This window comes from Entelurus aequoreus, linkage group LG07 (assembly GCF_033978785.1).
Source record: "Entelurus aequoreus isolate RoL-2023_Sb linkage group LG07, RoL_Eaeq_v1.1, whole genome shotgun sequence".
NCBI classification, from domain to species: Eukaryota; Metazoa; Chordata; class Actinopteri; order Syngnathiformes; family Syngnathidae; genus Entelurus; species Entelurus aequoreus.
Genome location: NC_084737.1, coordinates 65412976 through 65432775, shown reverse-complemented (window position 1 = coordinate 65432775; position 19800 = coordinate 65412976). Strand labels below are relative to the sequence as shown.

At 37.5% G+C, this 19800-nt stretch overlaps 1 protein-coding gene across 1 annotated transcript; it reads right to left on the bottom strand.

Annotated features, from left to right (window-relative positions):
- Positions 1 to 40: 40 nt before the first annotated feature.
- LOC133654163 (glutathione S-transferase Mu 3-like) lies at positions 41 to 13394 on the bottom strand. Its single transcript, XM_062054251.1, has 8 exons — positions 13143 to 13394; positions 10003 to 10078; positions 9861 to 9925; positions 9709 to 9790; positions 2547 to 2644; positions 601 to 696; positions 416 to 526; positions 41 to 306 (listed from the first exon to the last, which is right to left on the bottom strand). Exons 1-8 carry the CDS (start codon positions 13176 to 13178, stop codon positions 211 to 213), a joined length of 660 nt encoding a protein of 219 aa, XP_061910235.1. The 5' UTR covers positions 13179 to 13394; the 3' UTR covers positions 41 to 210.
- Positions 13395 to 19800: the final 6406 nt, after the last annotated feature.

Here is a 19800-nt window from a genome sequence, read left to right as displayed (position 1 = left end):
AAGTTAATTGTGAGAAAGAAGTGAAAATAAAGACGCAAACTGAGAAATATTTTAACTTTAATGTGCTCAATGTCAAAAAGTAAATTAAGTGCTAGAAATCCAGTCTCAAATCAGCTGTGCCACCTTTTGGAGACAAAATAATAGAACTAAAATTGGTGTTCAACCCAGAATGAAACCACAGCCATTGAGCAATGACAGCTCATCACTTCTTTACTCCTTCTTGTTGCCCCATTTGGCCATCTTGTTGTTGACCGGGTTCTTCAGGAATCTTTTAGACTTCATGTAGTCCGCAATCTTCTCCTGAGACTGCAACGGCAATAAAACGTCAGAATAATTATTAAACATATTGCCTGTTGTGATGCACCGAGAGGAGGAAGAGAGAAGGACTTGGCATTTCCTAAAAGACTGCTCTCACCTCAAAACGAGTAAGGAGGTCTTTGAGGTTCTTGAATTTATCCAGGCACGTGCTGTGAAACATCCTGTGTTGGTCCAACAACTCGTACATGATGAAGTCCACAAATGTGATCTTGTACACAGAAAACCATTCATATTTAGTTAAAACTTGTTATTTTCCAGTATCTAGCCACCAAAAAAAACTACCTTGTCACCAGCAAACCACTTCTTGTCCCCCAAGAAAGTGGAGAACTGCTGCAGTACATTAGGGAGCTTCTCCAGGTAACCTGGCTTTATCTTGTCCTGACGGAGAGAGAATTATGTGACTTTTAAATCAGATTCATTTATAGGGGTGTCCAATATTCATTATTGGTTGATACAGATATTAATCCCATCATAGTAAATACTTCTTTGTAGTATGGAATGTTAGAAAAGGTCAAGTGAATTTTTTCAGGACAATGATAGGTTTTAGAGATTGGCCGATATGTTTTTTGTTCCAGGACCGATACCCATTATTAGTCGTCAAGGAGGCCAATAACCGACATTTGGAGCCGATATACATTTGTAGTAAAAGTTATTCAAACATAAATAGTATATGTCAGTAAGCAGCTGGAAAAAGCTTTAAGTTGTTTTTTTTGTTACATTATTTTTTAGGAAAGTAGCGACATAATGTTGAGGTTAGTTTAGCACCAAACAACATCAGGGGATTTCACAAACACTAGTGATGGGTTGATGAGGCGTCATGAAGCGTTTCGACACATTGCAAAACTGTATTAATATTGTGTCACTAAATACTGACATCTGCTGGACATTAAAAATCCCTACAGGCAACATATGGACCGACTCAACTGACACTGATTTTATGACCTAGTATATACAATAATATAAACCAAGTCATTGTATTTCATTTAGGATTATTTCATATCTTCATTTAAATAAAAATATATTTTCATCTTTTTTAGATACAGTCAATAAATAATGTGAACATGTATCATAACATGGAAATCTAAGAAAACGTGTTGTGAATGAGGATGCTTGTGGACTGGGATTTTTTTTATTTTTTTTTTACACATTTTTATTTAAAAAAAAAACAGTTTTTCCAAAGTATTACATTTTAGACGATTTCTCTTCTTAGTTATTATTTCTCCGGCTGTAGAAAAGACCCGCTCACAGGGCACAGAGGAGGCGGGAGTGCGACACAGTTCGTGTATCGGTCATGTGACCTAAACAGCTCATGATCGGTCACGTGACTTTCTAAAAGCGGCACGCGCACCGACACAGGGTTTTGCTCTATGAGCTCAACGCATGCGCCGATGCATCTGTGTTGCCGGACCCATCACTAACAAACACCTTTATTACCTGTGTCTAAGAGGAGCATCAATATTTGCATTTCAAAAAATGGGAAATTTCTAAAGAAAATTGGTAAAAATATGGGATTTTTCTACATCACAATTACTCGCCATCTACTCAATTGTATACAATTTTACAGCAGTTTATGGATTTGATACATTGTAAGGTTTCCTCATAAGGAACCCTGAAATATTACGGACATTTAAATAAAATAAATTATATTCTTCTTATAGCTTATAGATGTGACGTTTTTCAGGCAGGCTGACATTTCTTCCTGGATGTTACAGAAAGTATAAGAATGCTGCCTCTTCTTTAATTCTATAATAAATCTCCTATTAGTAAATATATTTACACAAAGTTGGGATTTTTGGCAGGGATATCTTTTCTGTCATCTTAATGTCCATCCATGTATGCCGCATTGTTATTTGATGGAATCACGTAACATTTTTTGGGGGGGAATTTTGCCCATCGTTCACAATCATAAAAAACATGATCAAGAAAGTTTTTGTTTTTAATGCATTCTAAATATAAAATAAATGCTAACAAAAATCTGAGTGTGTGCTTTTGTGTGACCACCATGTTTACCTTTTATAAGTGACTTCACTAAAATACTTATTGGGGGACATTTAGATACACCAATTAAGTACAAGTGAACATGCTGCAGGACTGCTTGTATCAAAACTTCTATCTGAGATTTTACATGATAGCTGATACCAAACTTATTTTTTGCCCATATTGGACTGATACCCAATATCAGTATCGGATCAGGACACCCCCATTCATTTGTAAAGAGCATTACTCACAAAGTCGGAGTAACACAACATCACAAAACCATTCCTGAAGTCCATGGCCTGGTTCTCCAAGATGTCCACACGGGTCTTCTCATCCTCCGTCTCACCACCTGGGACCAAATTTAAGACGGGGTGTTAGCTGTAGCGGTAGTTCAATTCACTTCTCTTTATTTACAAAACAGTATAAAAGCCCATACACTTAATTGTATAATATTTGTAAAATTAAACTCCCAAGAAGCTGTAATAGCTTATAAGCGGGGGCCCCAATACGGTACAAGTAAGATAAAGTACAACAATAATAACATTTCACATGCTTACATTCAAAACATTTTATACAGTCACACATCTTTACAGTTTTTATTCATACTCTCTTGTTCATTTTCTGGTAGTCTTACACATGGTAATTTTGCCAATAATAAATCAATAAAATGATATATGTGTGTGTATATATACACACACACACACACACACACACACACACACACACACACACACACACACACACACACACACACACACACACACACACACACACACACACACACACACACACACACACACACACTACAATAATAAATACCTCATGTTACAGTTAAACAATAATACATATTTTGGTTAGTGTGACGGTTTTTGGGGTTGATGGTGTGGTATAATGTAGCAACAATATGTGCTTCAATAGTTTTTTTTTTCCATTCTAGATTTTTTTTTTTTTTTATAGAGGTTTATTTGAAATAGGGACAGATACAAAAACAGACATCTGAAACAGTTATCCGATGCATGCATCACAGTGTTTGTAGACAAAGCTAATTTACAACACTTGTCCCAAACAACAGCACAACAGCACAACCACAAAATATTGCTGGATTTGTGGAATGTTCTTCTAAGCACAGCATGTCAAACCCTCAAACACGAAACAAAAACATGCTTTATATCAAAGAAGTAGCAGGAAAAGCAAGCACATGTTCAAAACAATAGAATGCAGTGGAAGTTGATTTTCTTCAAAGTCATTAAATGTGGGATTATGCAATATTTGGGGGGAGGAGAGTTGCGCAGGAAGACTTCAGGACTGTAGCTGCAGTCATGTGAGTTGTCTTGTGAGAGCTCAGTTTCGCAAGCACTAAATTATGTTCATGTCATTTTTACTTTCTTGGGACAATTAGTCCAAAAGAGCAAACTCACATTCAAGCAGTGTCTCAATACTTTTGTTCAGCACGACTTGTTTATTTTGTTAAGGTAGTGACAAATGATCTAAAATCAATAGATAAGCGTTCATTCAAGGTGAAATTTGAGCGTTATTCTTATACACTTGTCAGACCAACAATTGTTGAAAAAAACTGCGCCCCATCTGTGACATCAATCAACTTTACCTTACGCCAAAGTTAAAGGTGTAAGTATTTTTAGGTCTTAATATTTTACCAGCAGGTAATGTTTACACTTAAAACCAAAGAATGTTAAAAAAAATGTTTTTATGTTGATCACCTTTGCCTTACATTACTTAAGATTAGGTGTTGAACTTATTTTTACACTTGCATGAGTGTTAAAGTTGATTTATATAATATATAATATATATATTTTTTTTAATCTGTTGTTTGAAACCACTAATGTGACATGCTAATTGGTGGTGTTTTTGGTAATGTTTTTTATTTATATTTTTACTTTGAACCAGTGGCATACACCAGCAATTATGATGTTAGTTGACCTTGAAACTTTGTTAAAGTTTTTAGGATTTCAACAGTTTGACACTACAATTAATCTCTGTATTTGTTTCAAAATATGAACATATTAGAGGTTGACCAACCCTAACAGGACTGATTGTGTTCTGCCACAGAGTTCCAATGTACTGTAGGGTTATTATGTAGATCAGGGGCCGTACTTATCAAGCTTCTTAGAGTGCCATTTTACACTTAAGTCCTGAGAATTTGCGAAATTTAGTCCTACTCTCAAACTTAAGAATAAAAGCTTTTTATCAACGTTCTTAAGTCTAAGAATCACTCCTACTCTCCACGATATTTAAGAGACCTTCAGAGGTGTCTTAAGTGGTTAGGAGTTGCCAGCAGGGGATGGCACTGAGGCGAGAGAGACGTGCGCGAACGTTCAGGGAACGGAACAATGTTTTTGTTTTTTTTGATGACGAGCAGCTGATCAAACGGTATCGTTTAGACCAGGGGTCACCAACCTTTTTGAAACCAAGGGCTACTTCTTGGGTACTGATTAATGCGAAGGGCTACCAGTTAGATACACACTTAAATAAATTGCCAGAAGTAGCCAATTTGCTCAATTTACCTTTAACTCTGTTATTATTAATAATTAATGATATTTATCTTTGTGGAAACACTGATCTTAATGATTTCTCACAATAAATATATATAGAAACAGATAAATATCAATATTCAACACTTTATTTTTATATTTTCTCTAAGTGCACATTTTTCAAATTGAACATTTTCAAATGATCACTTCTAAGACAGTCTTGTGAAATCACAATATCCCATTTTAACTAGCTAGCCACTAACATTTTTTAACAAATCATGAATTACTTTGCACCATGTTTGTACAAATAATAACTCATGTAAAATACAAAAGTAAACTCTCAAATTTTTAAATCATGTCACACTTTGAACTGGACACCAAATCTGTTATCTGTTTCTTTGTCAGTTAGTGGGAAGCCTGGCATTGCATGCTGTTAACTAGTGTGTTGTACTCTGGTGTGTAACTTGACACTGCAACTCTGAGTGAGTCTTGCAGATGTGCATCAGTGAGGCGTGTTCTGTGTTTGTTCTTGATGAAGTTCATGTCAGAAAAGGCTGATTCCAAAAGATAAGATTTGTCCTCATTGTTTGCGGAATCTTCTTAATCTTTTGGACATATTTTCACAGCAATCTGGCCTTAAGCTTAATTATGATAAATGTAAAATGTTAAGGATCGGAAATCTAAAGGGAACGTCCTTTCGAATGGAATGCAAAGTGCCTGTTTTGTGGACAGATGGACCAGTTAACATACTTGGTGTTGCTGTCCCAGAAAATCTGGAAGATCTAGGCTCAGTAAATTATGATAATCGACTAAGAAAGCTGGACAAAATTATGCAATTATGGAAAGGGAAATCCCTAACCTTGTATGGTAGAATGTCTATTGCCAACTCGTTAAATATTCCTCAATTTATTTATTTGTTTTTGTCATTAGCAGCTCCATCACAAAACTTTTTTAAGATTTATGAGGGGAGGGTCTTCGATTTTGTCTGGAACGGCAAACCAGAAAAGATTAAAAGAAAGGTTTTGTACAAAGAGTATGAATATGGGGGCCTGAAACTTCTCAACCTTGAAGCTATGTGTCTGTCTTTAAAAGCATCAATTGTTCCAAAGATCTATTTAAACATTGAGTGGTACACAAATGTGGTTTCTGTTATTTTAGGAGAGTTCATTGACAATCATGATTTAGTCAATTTAATTATAGTACTCGGTAAAAAATTTATTTTTAAGGCCAAAAACAGATATTCACTTAGTATTACTTTCTTTAAAACATTTATTCAGTATTTTCTAACTTTAGAAAGTTACATGGTTGAAAACGATAATGATGCCAAAAAACATTTAAAAAAAGATGAGAAGTCCTCAAAGGCTTATTTTGAAAGTATAATTATGTTTATAGATTATATGATATATGTTGTTGTGTTCCCTAATTTGAGTGACCTGGACATAATATGGACTGTACATAAATGCTTATTTTGAAAATGTAATTTTGTTTATAAATTATATGCAATCTGTTGTGTTCCCTAATTTTTTTCTGTGTAGATTTAATTTAAAAAAAAAAAAATAAATAAAATAAAATAATTTTTTTTTAATTTTTTTTTTTTTTTTTTTTTTTTTAGAACAGGCCCGCGGGCGACTCATCTGGTCCTTGCGGGCGACCTGGTGCCCGCGGGCACCGCGTTGGTGACCCCTGGTTTAGACAGAGCGGATATTATTTTTGTCACAGATTTAATACTTTTCGATTCCTTGTTGATTTCTGCATGTGTCTGCAGTGGGCTAGTATATATAGAGCCACCCACACCAGTTTCAAATTAGTTGCCTAATTAATGAATGGGAAAGAAAATGTTATGAGAGTAGCGTATGTGTGTGGCCGTGAGGTGAGTGACGTCAGTGAGTGTGTGGGCGATAGAAGAGAGGGAGCGGTAGCGTGAGTGCCGGCGGGGACTAGTTTGTTTTGTATTATTTTGTAGTTTATTGTCAAAATATACACTCCCATTGTCCACTTAAATACTTCCAAGATATTTCTTTATTCTTAGACAACGGATTCCCTTCCGTGATTGGTCATTTCTATGGACACAGAAATGACGTCACCTAAAATTCCGTTTACGGCACATAGTAATGTCGTAATTCAGCTCTGAGTGTGACACTTAAGATTCAGTCCTACACTTCGCTGAAAGTGTGAGTAAGACGCTTGATAACTAACTTTTAAGTGCAGCTTTCAGCCAAGAATTTATTTACTCTTAAGTCAACTCTTAGCAGACTTCTTAGGAGTAATTCTGAGAAGCTTGATAAGTACGGCCCCAGTAATCTGGACCAAAATGTATTCAAATACATTTTACTAAAGGTTTGCGTGTACCGTATTTTTCGGAGTATAAGTCGCACTGGAGTATAAGTCGCATTTTTTGGGGAAATGTATTTGATAAAACTCAACACCAAGAATAGACATTTGAAAGGCAATTTAAAATAAATAAAGAATAGTGAACAACAGGCTGAATAAGTGTACGTTATATGACGCATAAATAACCAACTGAGAACGTGCCTGGTATGTTAACGTAACATATTATGGTAAGAGTCATTCAAATAACTATAACATATAGAACATGCTATACGTTTACCAAACAAACAGTCACTCCTAATCGCTAAATCCGATGAAATCTTATACGTCTAGACTCTTACGTGAATGAGCTAAATAATATTATTTGATATTTTACGGTAATGGGTTAATAATTTCACACATAAGTCGCTCCTGAGTATAAGTCGCACCCCCGGCCAAACTATGAAAAAAAACTGCGACTTATAGTCCGAAAAATACGGTACTAAAAAAACAAAAACGGATCTACTAAATGTGTGCAAATTGGATTGTGTTTGTTAAGTGAGTAGTATAAGGCGTGCAATCCATTTTGTGTGTCTTCATTAATATGCAAAATATATGCTGATCATCGAAAAGGCCCACAATACTGGGAGGAGAAGACGTAAATGTAATTATTTAGCATGCGCAATGTAAGTTATCAACACTCATCGCAGTTTTGCGAGCAATATTTTGCAAATGTATTTAGCACACGCAAACAGAGTTCCACACAAGGCAGGATCAGTGCTTGCGCTGCAAAGACAGACGACAATCCTCTGTCCTACGTGTGTGTGTGTGTGTGTGTCAACATTTTGTACGGTCATAAATTAAAATATTACACATATCGTCTACTCAGCAACATTCTTTCATAATTTTAGAGCTGCATGAGGACTTAAAAGGGAACTGCACTTTTTGGGGGATTTTTGCCTATCGTTCACCATCATGGAGAGACAAGAGGACAAAAGGGTTTTGTTTTTTTGCATTCTAACATGTAAAAATCAGCTTGTTCTAGGTAGCTAGCAATACAGCTAATAGGAGAAATCAATTGTACCACAAAATCACTTTAAAAGTGCATTAAAAAAAATGGCACCAATACTTAATTTACGTTTTGTAACCTTATTGTAAAAGCGAACACTGAGGAACTCTTTTTTCTAGCGTACTAACACATCAGCATGCTATAGTATTAGCGGTAGAAGCTAACTACAACAAGAGATAAAGCTAGCTTCTACGCCAGCAAGAAACGTGTTTGCGTTGGTAGTGCACAACACAATGCGATAGGACACCAATCTGTACTGATTGAAAAACATGAACAATCATATTACAGTATCTGTAAAGTATTAGCCCACATTTCATGTTTTGTTTGTACACAGTTAGCCAGACAGTGTGTGTACTGTAGTTGTAATAACAGGCATAACGTGCTGTGTGTGTCATGATCGATATAAAGTGCGACTCACTCGATGGACAGTTAGTTGTCTCTTGGGTCTAGCTGGCCGGGGACGTTTTTTCTGGTTTGTTTGGGGTAAGCACGCCATTTATGTCGAAATTGCATGTCTCCAAATTCCACATTTGTAGCTTCAAGTGGCTTATACCTCACCTCTATCAGCTTCCAACCTTTCACTCTTCCTTCGTGCTTGCTTCTAGAAGCAGCATTTTATCCTCCTTTCATTCAAGTTTAAAAATATATGTTTGTGAATGCTCATTTGTCCAAAAATAGTCATCTTCATTGTTTTCTGCCTAATCTACCATGATTAGAACACACACAAGAGATTTATATCCCGAAGTAGGAACACACTGGAAGTCGGACGTGCGCTGCTATGGAAACTGAAATCAATGCGCGGAAGAAGTGATTAAATGATCAAAATATGGTAAATATTAAACATATTGCATATTGTTATGAACGTGTCTGTTACTACATTATATATAGACTTGAAGTGTGCATATAAAATGTTAATGAAAGGTTTTGAAGCTGTTTTAGAGGGTTTTGAAGGCTACAACGGTGACTCCCATTAGCCACACCTTCCAAGCGCTTTTTATCATTTTTTTTTTTAAAAAAGAAGAAAAAAAAGACGTGTGTTCTTGTCTTTCATAATGATTGTGAACGACAGGCAAAATTCCCCAAAAATGCAGTTCCCCTTTAAGGGCCTGATTAAAGTATTTTGGTGTCCTTTTTTTTTTTAAAATTACGTTAGTTTTTTTCCACATAGAATATATACTAAAATATTTATAACTTCTTTAAGTATGCATTTTTTTGGCGTGTCAAACGGAGTGAGAAGAGCCTCTCCGTGGTAGTATAGTACACTCAAAATACTAATTTTGAGTGCACCACTTTACAATTGCACACACAGTCTTAGTAAATCACATGCAACACACCCACTAATAGTACACACTATCTTATGGACTGCACACGCTGTTTACCACATGGTGTTTAGATTTTAGTAATCTTAGTGTGCACATACGGTTCGATTATCTTGGATAATTAAGCATTTCAAACAAAAATCATATCTGGGTTTAATAAATGTGTTATTTTTATATGGTACACTTTCACAAGCTGAGATGGAATTTTTCAAGTGCATTTCAAACTTACACATATTATGTTTGCGAGCAATGTATCTCATGATGGCGTTACTCTGCACGATCATCCTGTCTCCATCCTTCAAGTAGGGTAACTGCAGTCAAACATGCATCATATTAGAATGAATGAATGAATAAATGAATGGGTCATCACTAATCACTCACGTTAGGAAAGTCCATTCCAAGGCCGGACTTCTCATCTAGCCAGCAGCTTTTGTCAAAGCTGGGAGCTGGGCACATAGAAAGAAGAGAACAATACAAAGTAAGTAAGTGTGTACAGTAAAACTTGTCAAGCAGGCAGCTTCACCTTCGCCGCAGACATAATACTTGTCTTCATATGGCGTCCCAGTGTACTCCAACAACAGGCGGATAGGCTGGGCCAGCTGCATAGAAAACCAGAAAGGTTTGGAAAGTTTGCTTTTCTTGTTCAAAATAATTTCCCTGCGCATTCATTTGTTTACTCTTCTCTACATGTGCACACATGCATGGTAGCACTCTATTCGGGTGCGGTCTTCTCAAAGCAGTTGGCACAATAGCCATCGTGGTGCATATTCAAAATCTCACAGATGTCAAGCTTCAGATAGTGACCTGAGCAGGTTAATCCTGCTCACACAAGAGTCAACACACTTGGAAATGGCCTCGCCTGTAAATGCTATAGAAGACGTTTGTAATGGTGACTCAGCATTGTGAACAATAAAGGAGTTGGGGGGAAAAAATGTAAACAAAATATTTTTCATAACTGCCATCTTTAAGTTGATGTTAAAATACATGTTTGAAATTGTACAACTTGTTGAGGTGGATAATATTCTTTTTTTTTTTTTTTTTTTTTGGTGCACTTCTTAATTACCGGTACTTGTATTAGTACATTAAGTTGTTTTTTTCCCAAAACGTGTGAGATCATCAGAAATAAAACTGTTGTACTATGGAGAGGACATCCTTGGCTTTCCAGTGTACAGTGTGTGATTTGTTTTAATTTTTTCTCTCTCAAAATGGTTGCCAAATAATAAGTTAAGCATTATCAAGGTGGCACAATCAGTGATATTGTTGGACACTGCATAGAAAATAAGCACACACATTTTCTGACCAAAACGCACTATTATAATAATGATAATGATGGATTAGATTTATATAGCGCTTTTCTAGACACTCAAAGCGCTTCACAGAGAAGTGAGAACCTATCATTCATTCACACCTGGTGGTGGTAAGCTATTTCATAACCACAGCTGCCCTGGGGTAGACTGACGGAAGCGTGGCTGCCAATTTGCGTCTATGGCTCCTCCGACTACCACCTATCATTCATCATTCATTCACCAGTGTGAGCGCACTGGAGGAAAGGGTGACACAACAGCAGCAATTTGGATGTCAAGAGCCGGGGAGCGAACCTGCAACCCTCAGTTTTTCCTGGCACGGCCGCTCTACCCACTGCGCCATGCCGCCCCATTATTATTATTATTATTATTATTATTATTATAGATCATTTTTCCCAGCCAAAACAATAATTTCATTCAAAACAAATGGCAGTTTTAATTGTTCTGCATTTTAAGGCCCCGTTTACACTAAAATAAGATTATCCAGGGTAAATCCCACCTAACCACACACACACACACACACACACACACACACACACACACACACACACACACACACACACACACACACACACACACACACACACACACACACACACACACACACACACACACACACACACACACACACACACACACACACACACACACACACACACACACACACACACACACACACACACACACACACACTTTAAGACCCCGTCCCCCTCCTCCGTCAGCCGGCGCAACGCGACCTAGTATGCATGTGCGGAAAATGCGCGCATCAGTCACCTCCAGTGTTGCTTTGTGTGCAAGTTCTTAAATTTAACTTAACTGAAGAATATCCAGTGTTGTGGTATTTCAAGTAACTGGAATCCAGTGTGCTGTAGGGCTCTACTGTAGAGAATCACACCTGAGCCATCATAAATTAATAAAATTATTGGACACAAAAGTACACAATGTGACAAAGAACATTTGTCAACAATCAATCTCGGGATCTAGATATCTGGTCAGGACACGCCTCACTCTTTTGCCTTCACCTTCATTGTCCATTCCTTTTTGGTGACTTTATATACTCTGGACCTAGACGTTGAGTCCGCAACATACATGGCGGACAATAACTGATACAGTCTGCTTTGCCAGTCCAAAAGCATTCGCTGTTTTCCGTAGTTAGTCTTCCCTCGACGGCCAGGTAATACAAAGCACACGCTACCTTTTTTATCACATCCGCGGTAGCCCGCATTCTCGTTGACTCTTCTTCGACAAATGGACGAAGTTTTTCGGTAAGTAGAATCACAGCTGACCTCGACATACGAAAGTTCTCTTACCGTCTGAGAAGTGTTGTATCCCAAATAGCTGCAATCGCTTTCTCAAGGTATTCATGTGTGATTTCCACAAGCGTATGTACATGTAGAAGAATGAGAGACATGGGTATGTCTGGATGACTCGCCTCCATATTTCCAGTGTTTACCTCAGAGTTACGAAACCGCTTTATTATGAAGCTGGCTGTGGCGCGTTCTTGCTGACGTCACTTCCGGTGTGGGGCGCGGTCTTTCTGGCGTCACTTCCTCTCCGAACTCAGTTTGTAAACGATCAATGAGTCCATACAAAGCTAAGAGCCGGAGATTCAAGAAATACACGGCACACTTACCCGTGTAAAAATTTGTCAGAGGAGGGGAACATAAACCATAATTTAGTGTGGCTGAAACGGGGCTTAAATAATTATTACTTTAAGGGGTTATCTGTCTTAGTGTAGACATAGCCTTAGATAGATATAAGCACTTAACAATCTTTCATTCATTCACAGTCTTTTGTTTGTTTATTGACTGAGATAAGACTGAGGGTCTATTTAGATAACCAACGAATGCATGACCATATTTCTTAAGTATGGACAACATATAATTGAAATATAAGAAGAACATAGTGACATTAAAACTATTCTAAAGTTATCTGCCAACAGCATGTTGATAATAACACTAATTAGGTGGAGGTATGTACGTGCATGTATTCTATTGCGTTTTTTTTTTTTCAATTTAAAAATTATTATTAGACTCAAATTCACCGCATTTGCTTTATTCAAAGTTTTAATTTAAAACTTGATAATTTGAGACGGCCAAGTGAGCTAGCTTTAGCATTAGCCCCGATAAATCCGGATATTATTACGACATAAACGCTAAGTGTGTTCACTCATACACTTTCTTGGCATTAATATCTGTTGCACAACAACACAGAAAAAGCAGAAACGTATAAGTTATTCTTATATAGTAATGTGTATTTTTTTTAACTGATGTCGTTATAGCTCTAGTCGGCACAAAATAATATATTATCTATTCATTCCTGTTGGAGTTGTCGTATATAATAGAGGCATAAAACTCACCCCACGAATATCCCAGTAAGCCAGAATCATCTTCATGCTGAACGTGGGAGTTTGTGTGCAAATGCTGCACTTGTGTCGACTTGTTGGTTGTGTTGCTGCACAGCAAGCAAACAAGGCGACGTTTGTTCACTGGATACCGAACCAGATGGATAGGAGGGCTTCTTTTAAAGTCTCCAACAGGCCGGCGGGGAGTAGAGGTGGGCGGGTCACTTGTGTAGCGTAATGCGCTTTTTTCGTTGGAATAATGGTGACAAAGTGACAGCAAGTTCAACTAGTACAGGGGTGTCCAAACTTTCGCCGCCGAGGGAGCTTAACAGTAAAAAATGAAAGCACGCGGTGGCCATTTTGATATTTTTCATTAGAAAAAACGTAACAATATATCTATTTTTTTTTAACCTTTAGGGCTCCTCTAAAGTTTCGTCACAGGGTCCCGTAAGTCATAAGGTTAAAATAGGTCGTGTATTTTTTTAACACTCTAGAACAGTGGTCCCCAACCACCGGTCCGTGGATCGATTGGTACCGGGCCGCACAAAAAATAAAAAAACAAACATTTTTTATTTTTAAATTTTTTAAATTTTATTAAATCAACATAAAAAACACAAGATACACTTACAATTAGTGTACCAACCCAAAAAACCTCCCTCCCCCATTCACTCATTCACACTCATTCGCACAAAAGGGTTGTTTCTTTCTGTTATTAATATTCCTGGTTCCTACATTATATATCAATATAGATCAATACAGTCTGCAGGGATACAGTCCGTAAGCACACATGATTGTATTTTTTTATGACAAAAAACAAAACAAAAAAGAAACACTCCCCCCCCCTGCTCTAGACCAGTGGTTCTTAACCTGGGTTCGATCGAACCCTAGGGGTTCGGTGAGTCGGGCTCAGGGGTTCGGCGGAGGTCAAGACACACCCGACTCATCGTGTATATAAAAACTTCTCCCTATCGGCGTATTACGGATACGGCAACAGCAGAAGTCACACAGATTTGCAGGCGTACGTGTAATTTGTTGTGAGTTTATACACTATGTTGGTTTTGTTCTTTGAACAAGGTGATGTTCATGCACGGATCATTTTGTGCACCAGTAGAAAAAACATGGTAACACTTTAGTATGGGGAACATATTCACCATCAATTAGTTGCTTATTAACATGCAAATTAGTAACATATTGGCTTTTAACTAGTCAATATTAAGTACTTTATAATGCCTTATTCGGCATGGCCTTATTATAACCCTAACCCTCTAACCTTTCTGGGAAAAATTGGGATAAGCTCCAGCTCAGATGTAGATAAAGTATTTATGGCTGGACATAAAGCTGTACATAAAACATATATAGTTGTCTTACATTTTTATCCACCTCTATGATTAAAAAATGGGTGTATTGCACAATATTGTACTGTAAAGATTAATACTGCAAAATACAAGCATATTCAGTGAGAAAGCTGACCTACTTTGACCACTTTAAACAATCCACTTGTTAAATGTCCTTAGTTTCAATCACATGTTTCACTGAGCCCTAAACAATGTTGACTAATTCTAATTCCATTCATCTTCATCTCATATTTTGTATTATAGTATTCTTACTCTGATGTGGAAAGCGACATAAAATATTATGCTCAAATAAAAAACACTTTACTGAAATAGTACCCATATAGTAAAAGTAAAAGTACAGGTCTAAAAAACAACTCGAGTAAAAAAAGAACTGATTTAAAATGCTAAAGTTACTATATATCTTTTAAGGAGTGTTAAAGTCATAAACCAAGTGTTTTAAAGGATGCAACACTGTTATGAATTAAAGTGCAAAAACTAAATGATCTTTCTGCAGCTTTTCTTCCCTTTATTTCAACTTATTAACTGATGAGATTGTAATTTTTTAGCAAACTTCAACACTATCCCTAACCCCAGCTATTGAAACCCTAATATGAAACCCCAACATTATCTCAAAGGTTTATGTGAAACCGTAACCCCCATTTATCTTGAAACCACATATAAAGAGTTCAGGTGTAAAACACGATAAACTCCATTTCGCCGATTTTGAGCTGTGCGCACCACTGAATAGTTTACACCAGAAGTTCTTAAATGTTTTTCACCAAGTACTGCCTCAGAAAAAACTTGGCTGTCCAAGTACCACCATATGACCAACATTAAAGGCCTACTGAAATGATTTTTTTTTATTTAAACGGGCATAGCAGATCCATTCTATGTGTCATACTTGATCATTTCGCGATATTGCTATATTTTTGCTGAAAGGATTTAGTAGAGTACATTGACGATAAAGTTCGCAACTTTTGGTCGCTGATAAAAAAAAGCCTTGCCTGTACCGGAAGTAGCGTGACGTCACAGGCTGAAGGGCTGCTCACATTTCCCTATTGTTTACAATGCAGCACGAGCGATTCGGACCGAGAAAGCGACGATTACCCCATTAATTTGAGCGAGGATGAAAGATTTGTGGATGAGGAACGTGAGAGTGAAGGACTAGCGTGCAGTGCAGGATGTATCTTTTTTCGCTCTGACCGTAACTTAGGTACAAGGGTTCATTGGTTTCCACACTTTCTCCTTTTTCTATTGTGGATCACAGATTTGTATTTTAAACCACCTCGGATACTATATCCTCTTGAAAATTAGAGTCGAGAACGCGAAATGGACATTCACAGTGACTTTTATCTCCACGACAATACATCGGTGAAGCTCTTCAGCTACGGAGCTAACGTGATAGCATCGTGCTTAAATTCAGATAGAAACAAAATAAATAAACCCCTGACTGGAAGGATAGACAGAAAATCAACAATACTATTAAACCATGGACTTGTAAATACACGGTTAATGCTTTCCAGTTGGGCAAAACTTAACAATGCTGTTGCTAACGACGCCATTGAAGCTAACTTAGCAACGGGACCTCACTGAGCTATGATAAAAACATTAGCGCTCCACCTACGCCAGCCAGCCCTCATCTGCTCATCAACACCCGTGCTTACCTGCGTTCCAGCGATTGACGGAAGGACGAAGGACTTCACCCGATCATCCTAGCGTCGGATAGCGCGTCTGCTATCCAAGTCAAAGTCCTCCTGGTTGTGTTGCTACAGCCAGCCGCTAATACACCGATCCCACCTACAACTTTCTTCTTTGCAGTCTTCATTGTTCATTAAACAAATTGCAAAAGATTCACCAACACAGATGTCCACAATACTGTGGAATTTTCAGATGAAAACAGAGCTGTTTTGTATTGGATTCAATGGTGTCCGAATACTTCCGTTTTACTACTGACGTCACGCGCATACGTCATCATACATAGACGTTTTCAACCGAAAGTTTAGCAGGAAATTTAAAATTGCACTTTATAAGTTAACCTGGCCGTTTTGGCATGTGTTGCAATGTTAAGATTTCTTCATTGATATATAAACTATCAGACTGCGTGGTCGGTAGTAGTGGGTTTCAGTAGGCCTTTAAAATACAGTAGCGTAGTAGGCCTAAATATTCAGTAAAAACAAGGCAGAGGTTTTATTTAATATGTTTGGCCACTTTAACATTACACACAGTTTGAACAGCAACACTGTGTTTCAACATAGCAAAATAAAACACTGTACTTTAATAAAGTGATTCTTTGCAGTACCACTAAATGGAGCCCGCGTACCACCACGTACACACCACGTACCATTCCCTACCAGGAGGCAAAATTAGATTTTCCGCAAAAGCTATCTTTCGCATATTACTGTCTGTTTTCCCGTGATAGTAACTAAATAAAGCATTAATAATGAGTAATTTTGAGCGGTCCGTGAGTAGGAAAGGTTGACACAGTGCAGTGGTAGAAATCCTGTCTATTGCCTGTATAGAATACGTGTGTAGCCACTACTCTTTCCAATGATGAACTGAATTGTGTGTTTACTCTGCTGTTGTTGTCTTGTGATGTAGCTGTCAATGTAAACACTGGACCCCCTTGTCTAGGGTTCACCCAAAAAGGTGTTTGTTTGGGGTGAATTAATTCATTACAGTGAGAGAATAAGCATTCCTCTGAAATAAATTATCTGTTTTCACTCATTTTTAGGGGCAGGTTTGCACCATTCAGGATTAGTCTATTTTGCAAAGAAACCTTGTTTGGAGTTCTTTTGTTTATGCACCAAAATTTGTACAAAATTATCAAAATTCAATTTTTGTATTAAATGTACATTTTTTTGAATTGGGTGTTTCATTTTGGTTGTTAAAAAAATTCAGTTGCAAACCAAAATATCGGGATGGCTGTTTGATGAAAAGCTCCAAAACAAAAAAATGGAGATATCAGTTTTTGCGTCTGAAATCTTCACATGTAGAACACAATCCAGTTCACCCCTATGACCTCTTGGCAATATTAGCTTTTCAATTTAATTTCTACCCTGGACCACATCACAGAATACGTGGACGTCCACTGTTACAGCATGGAGAATTAGCTTGCATGGTAGAGCCATCACTTTGCATACAAGAGGTAGCGAGATTGATGCTCGCTTGCACCAAACATTATTTTCCCAAACTTTTTCATAGTGTAAAATAGTTTCAATAAACCCAAGCCTTAGGTTGAGACTGTAATACAAAACCCTTACCCTAATTGGAAACCCTGATATGAAACTACAACCTAAGATTTAAAACCCTGTGCCAAATCGTTATCGTTGGTTGAAACCCGAGCCGTAGTTTGAAATCTTAATAAGAAATCCGGATATGAAACCCCAAACATTTGAAACTTAATGTGTAACCCTAACCCTAGCTTGAAACTCTTATATTCAACTTCAAATCTCGCTTGCAACCGTAATATGAAACCCTAACCTTAGGTGAAAACACAAGGCTAATCTTAAAACCCCAATTGCAAACTCTAACCCCATTTTAAAATCAAAATATGAAACCCTAACCCAAGGGTGTCAAACCCATTTTTGCTCTTGGGCCGCATAGAGGAAAATCTATTCCCACCTGGGCTGGACAGGTATAGTCATGCCATAATAACTTAAAAATACAACTATGACAACTTCAGATTGTTTTCTTTGTTTTAATTTGGCCTAAAATAGAACACGCACATTCTGAAAATGTACATATCACAAATACTCCTCTTGACAAAACACTTCAAGTTAGTTGAGGAAAAAATTGGTGCAGTTTCAAAAACACCATGAAGAACACAATGAATTTAGACTTAATCTCAGTGTATCTACAAAGCAATTAAACTTTAAATCACAGACCATCTAGGATTGAACAAAAAACATAATAAAGTTTACTTTCTTTAAATTTGCACACAAGACAATCATTTTCACAGAACTATATCAATGTGCAGTGTCTCATCCCCCATTTTAAGTTTGGTTACCAATTTTTATTTTACTCCTGTTTGTTTTACGTTGGGTCGAGGTGGAGGAGTCGCAGCCCCGCTTTACCGTGTACCTCTTGCTTGGTAAACTTACTTGCCCCGGATTAAACTATACGCTTGCCTAACATAATTGATATTGCCACATCCAGTGGACACATTTAGAACAGCAGTTTCTTTAATTTAAAAATGCATCTCAATTTTACACTTAGCAAACTCATTTTGCGGGTCAGATTGAACCTGTTCCCAGGCCTGATTGGGCCCATGGGCCACATGTTTGAGGTCCCTGGCCTAACCCTATCTTAAAACCCTAATATGAAACCTTGACCCTAGCTTGTAACCATAACCCAAGGTTAAAACCCAGGCTTAAGCTTGAAAACCTCAATCGCAAGCCCTTACCTTAAATTGGAACCCTAATACAAAACCCTACCTCTTTAAACCCAAACCTTAGGTTGAAACCCAAATATGAAACTCTAACCCTAGCTTGGAATCCAAATATGAGAGTCTGACCCTTGCTTGTAACCCTAACCCTAGGTTGAAACCCAAGCTTAAGTCTAACCCTAACCTTAAATTGAAACCCTAACATAAAACCCTAACCATTTAAACCCAAACCCTATTCAAACCCAAATATAAAACACTAAACCTAGCTTGAAACCTAAATATGAAAGCCTGACCCTTGCTTGTCACCATTAGCCTTAGGTTGAAACCCAAGCTTAAGTTTAAAACCTCATTGGGAAACCCTAACCTCAAAACCCTAAGATTAAACCTTAACCCTTTAAACCCAAACTGTTATGATCCGTTACCCAGATCATGTTTTGTTCAGTTATTTTGACTCCCTCTGTTCTGTTTTCAGCACCCCTGGGTTTGTGTTTTGGTTACCATGAGTGCTGATTAGTTTCACCTGCCTCTGATTAGTGTTTGGGACGCTCACCTGCTCCTGGGCACTAATCAGAGAGCTACTTATTCTTGTTTTTTACCACACTCAGTCTGGCTGTCTTGTTTGCGCTACGCAACAGTTACGACGTCTACCTTTTTGATTCCTATGCCTGTTTATATGCTACGCCTTTGTGCTAGCTGTTTCCTTTTCTTCCCGTGTTATCGGCACGCTTGTTCTATTTATCTGCATTTCCTGCCTGATTTATGAGAATAAATCACTGTCTTACCTGCACATTGCCTCCGGAGTTTCCGTCTGCATCTTGGGAGAACAATCCACGCAGTAAAATGTGACCACGACGTAACACAAACCCTAGATTGAAACCCAAATATAAAACCCTAACCCTGGCTTAAAACCCTATCCTATGTGTGGTGAAATTTGTCTTCTGCATTTGATCCATCC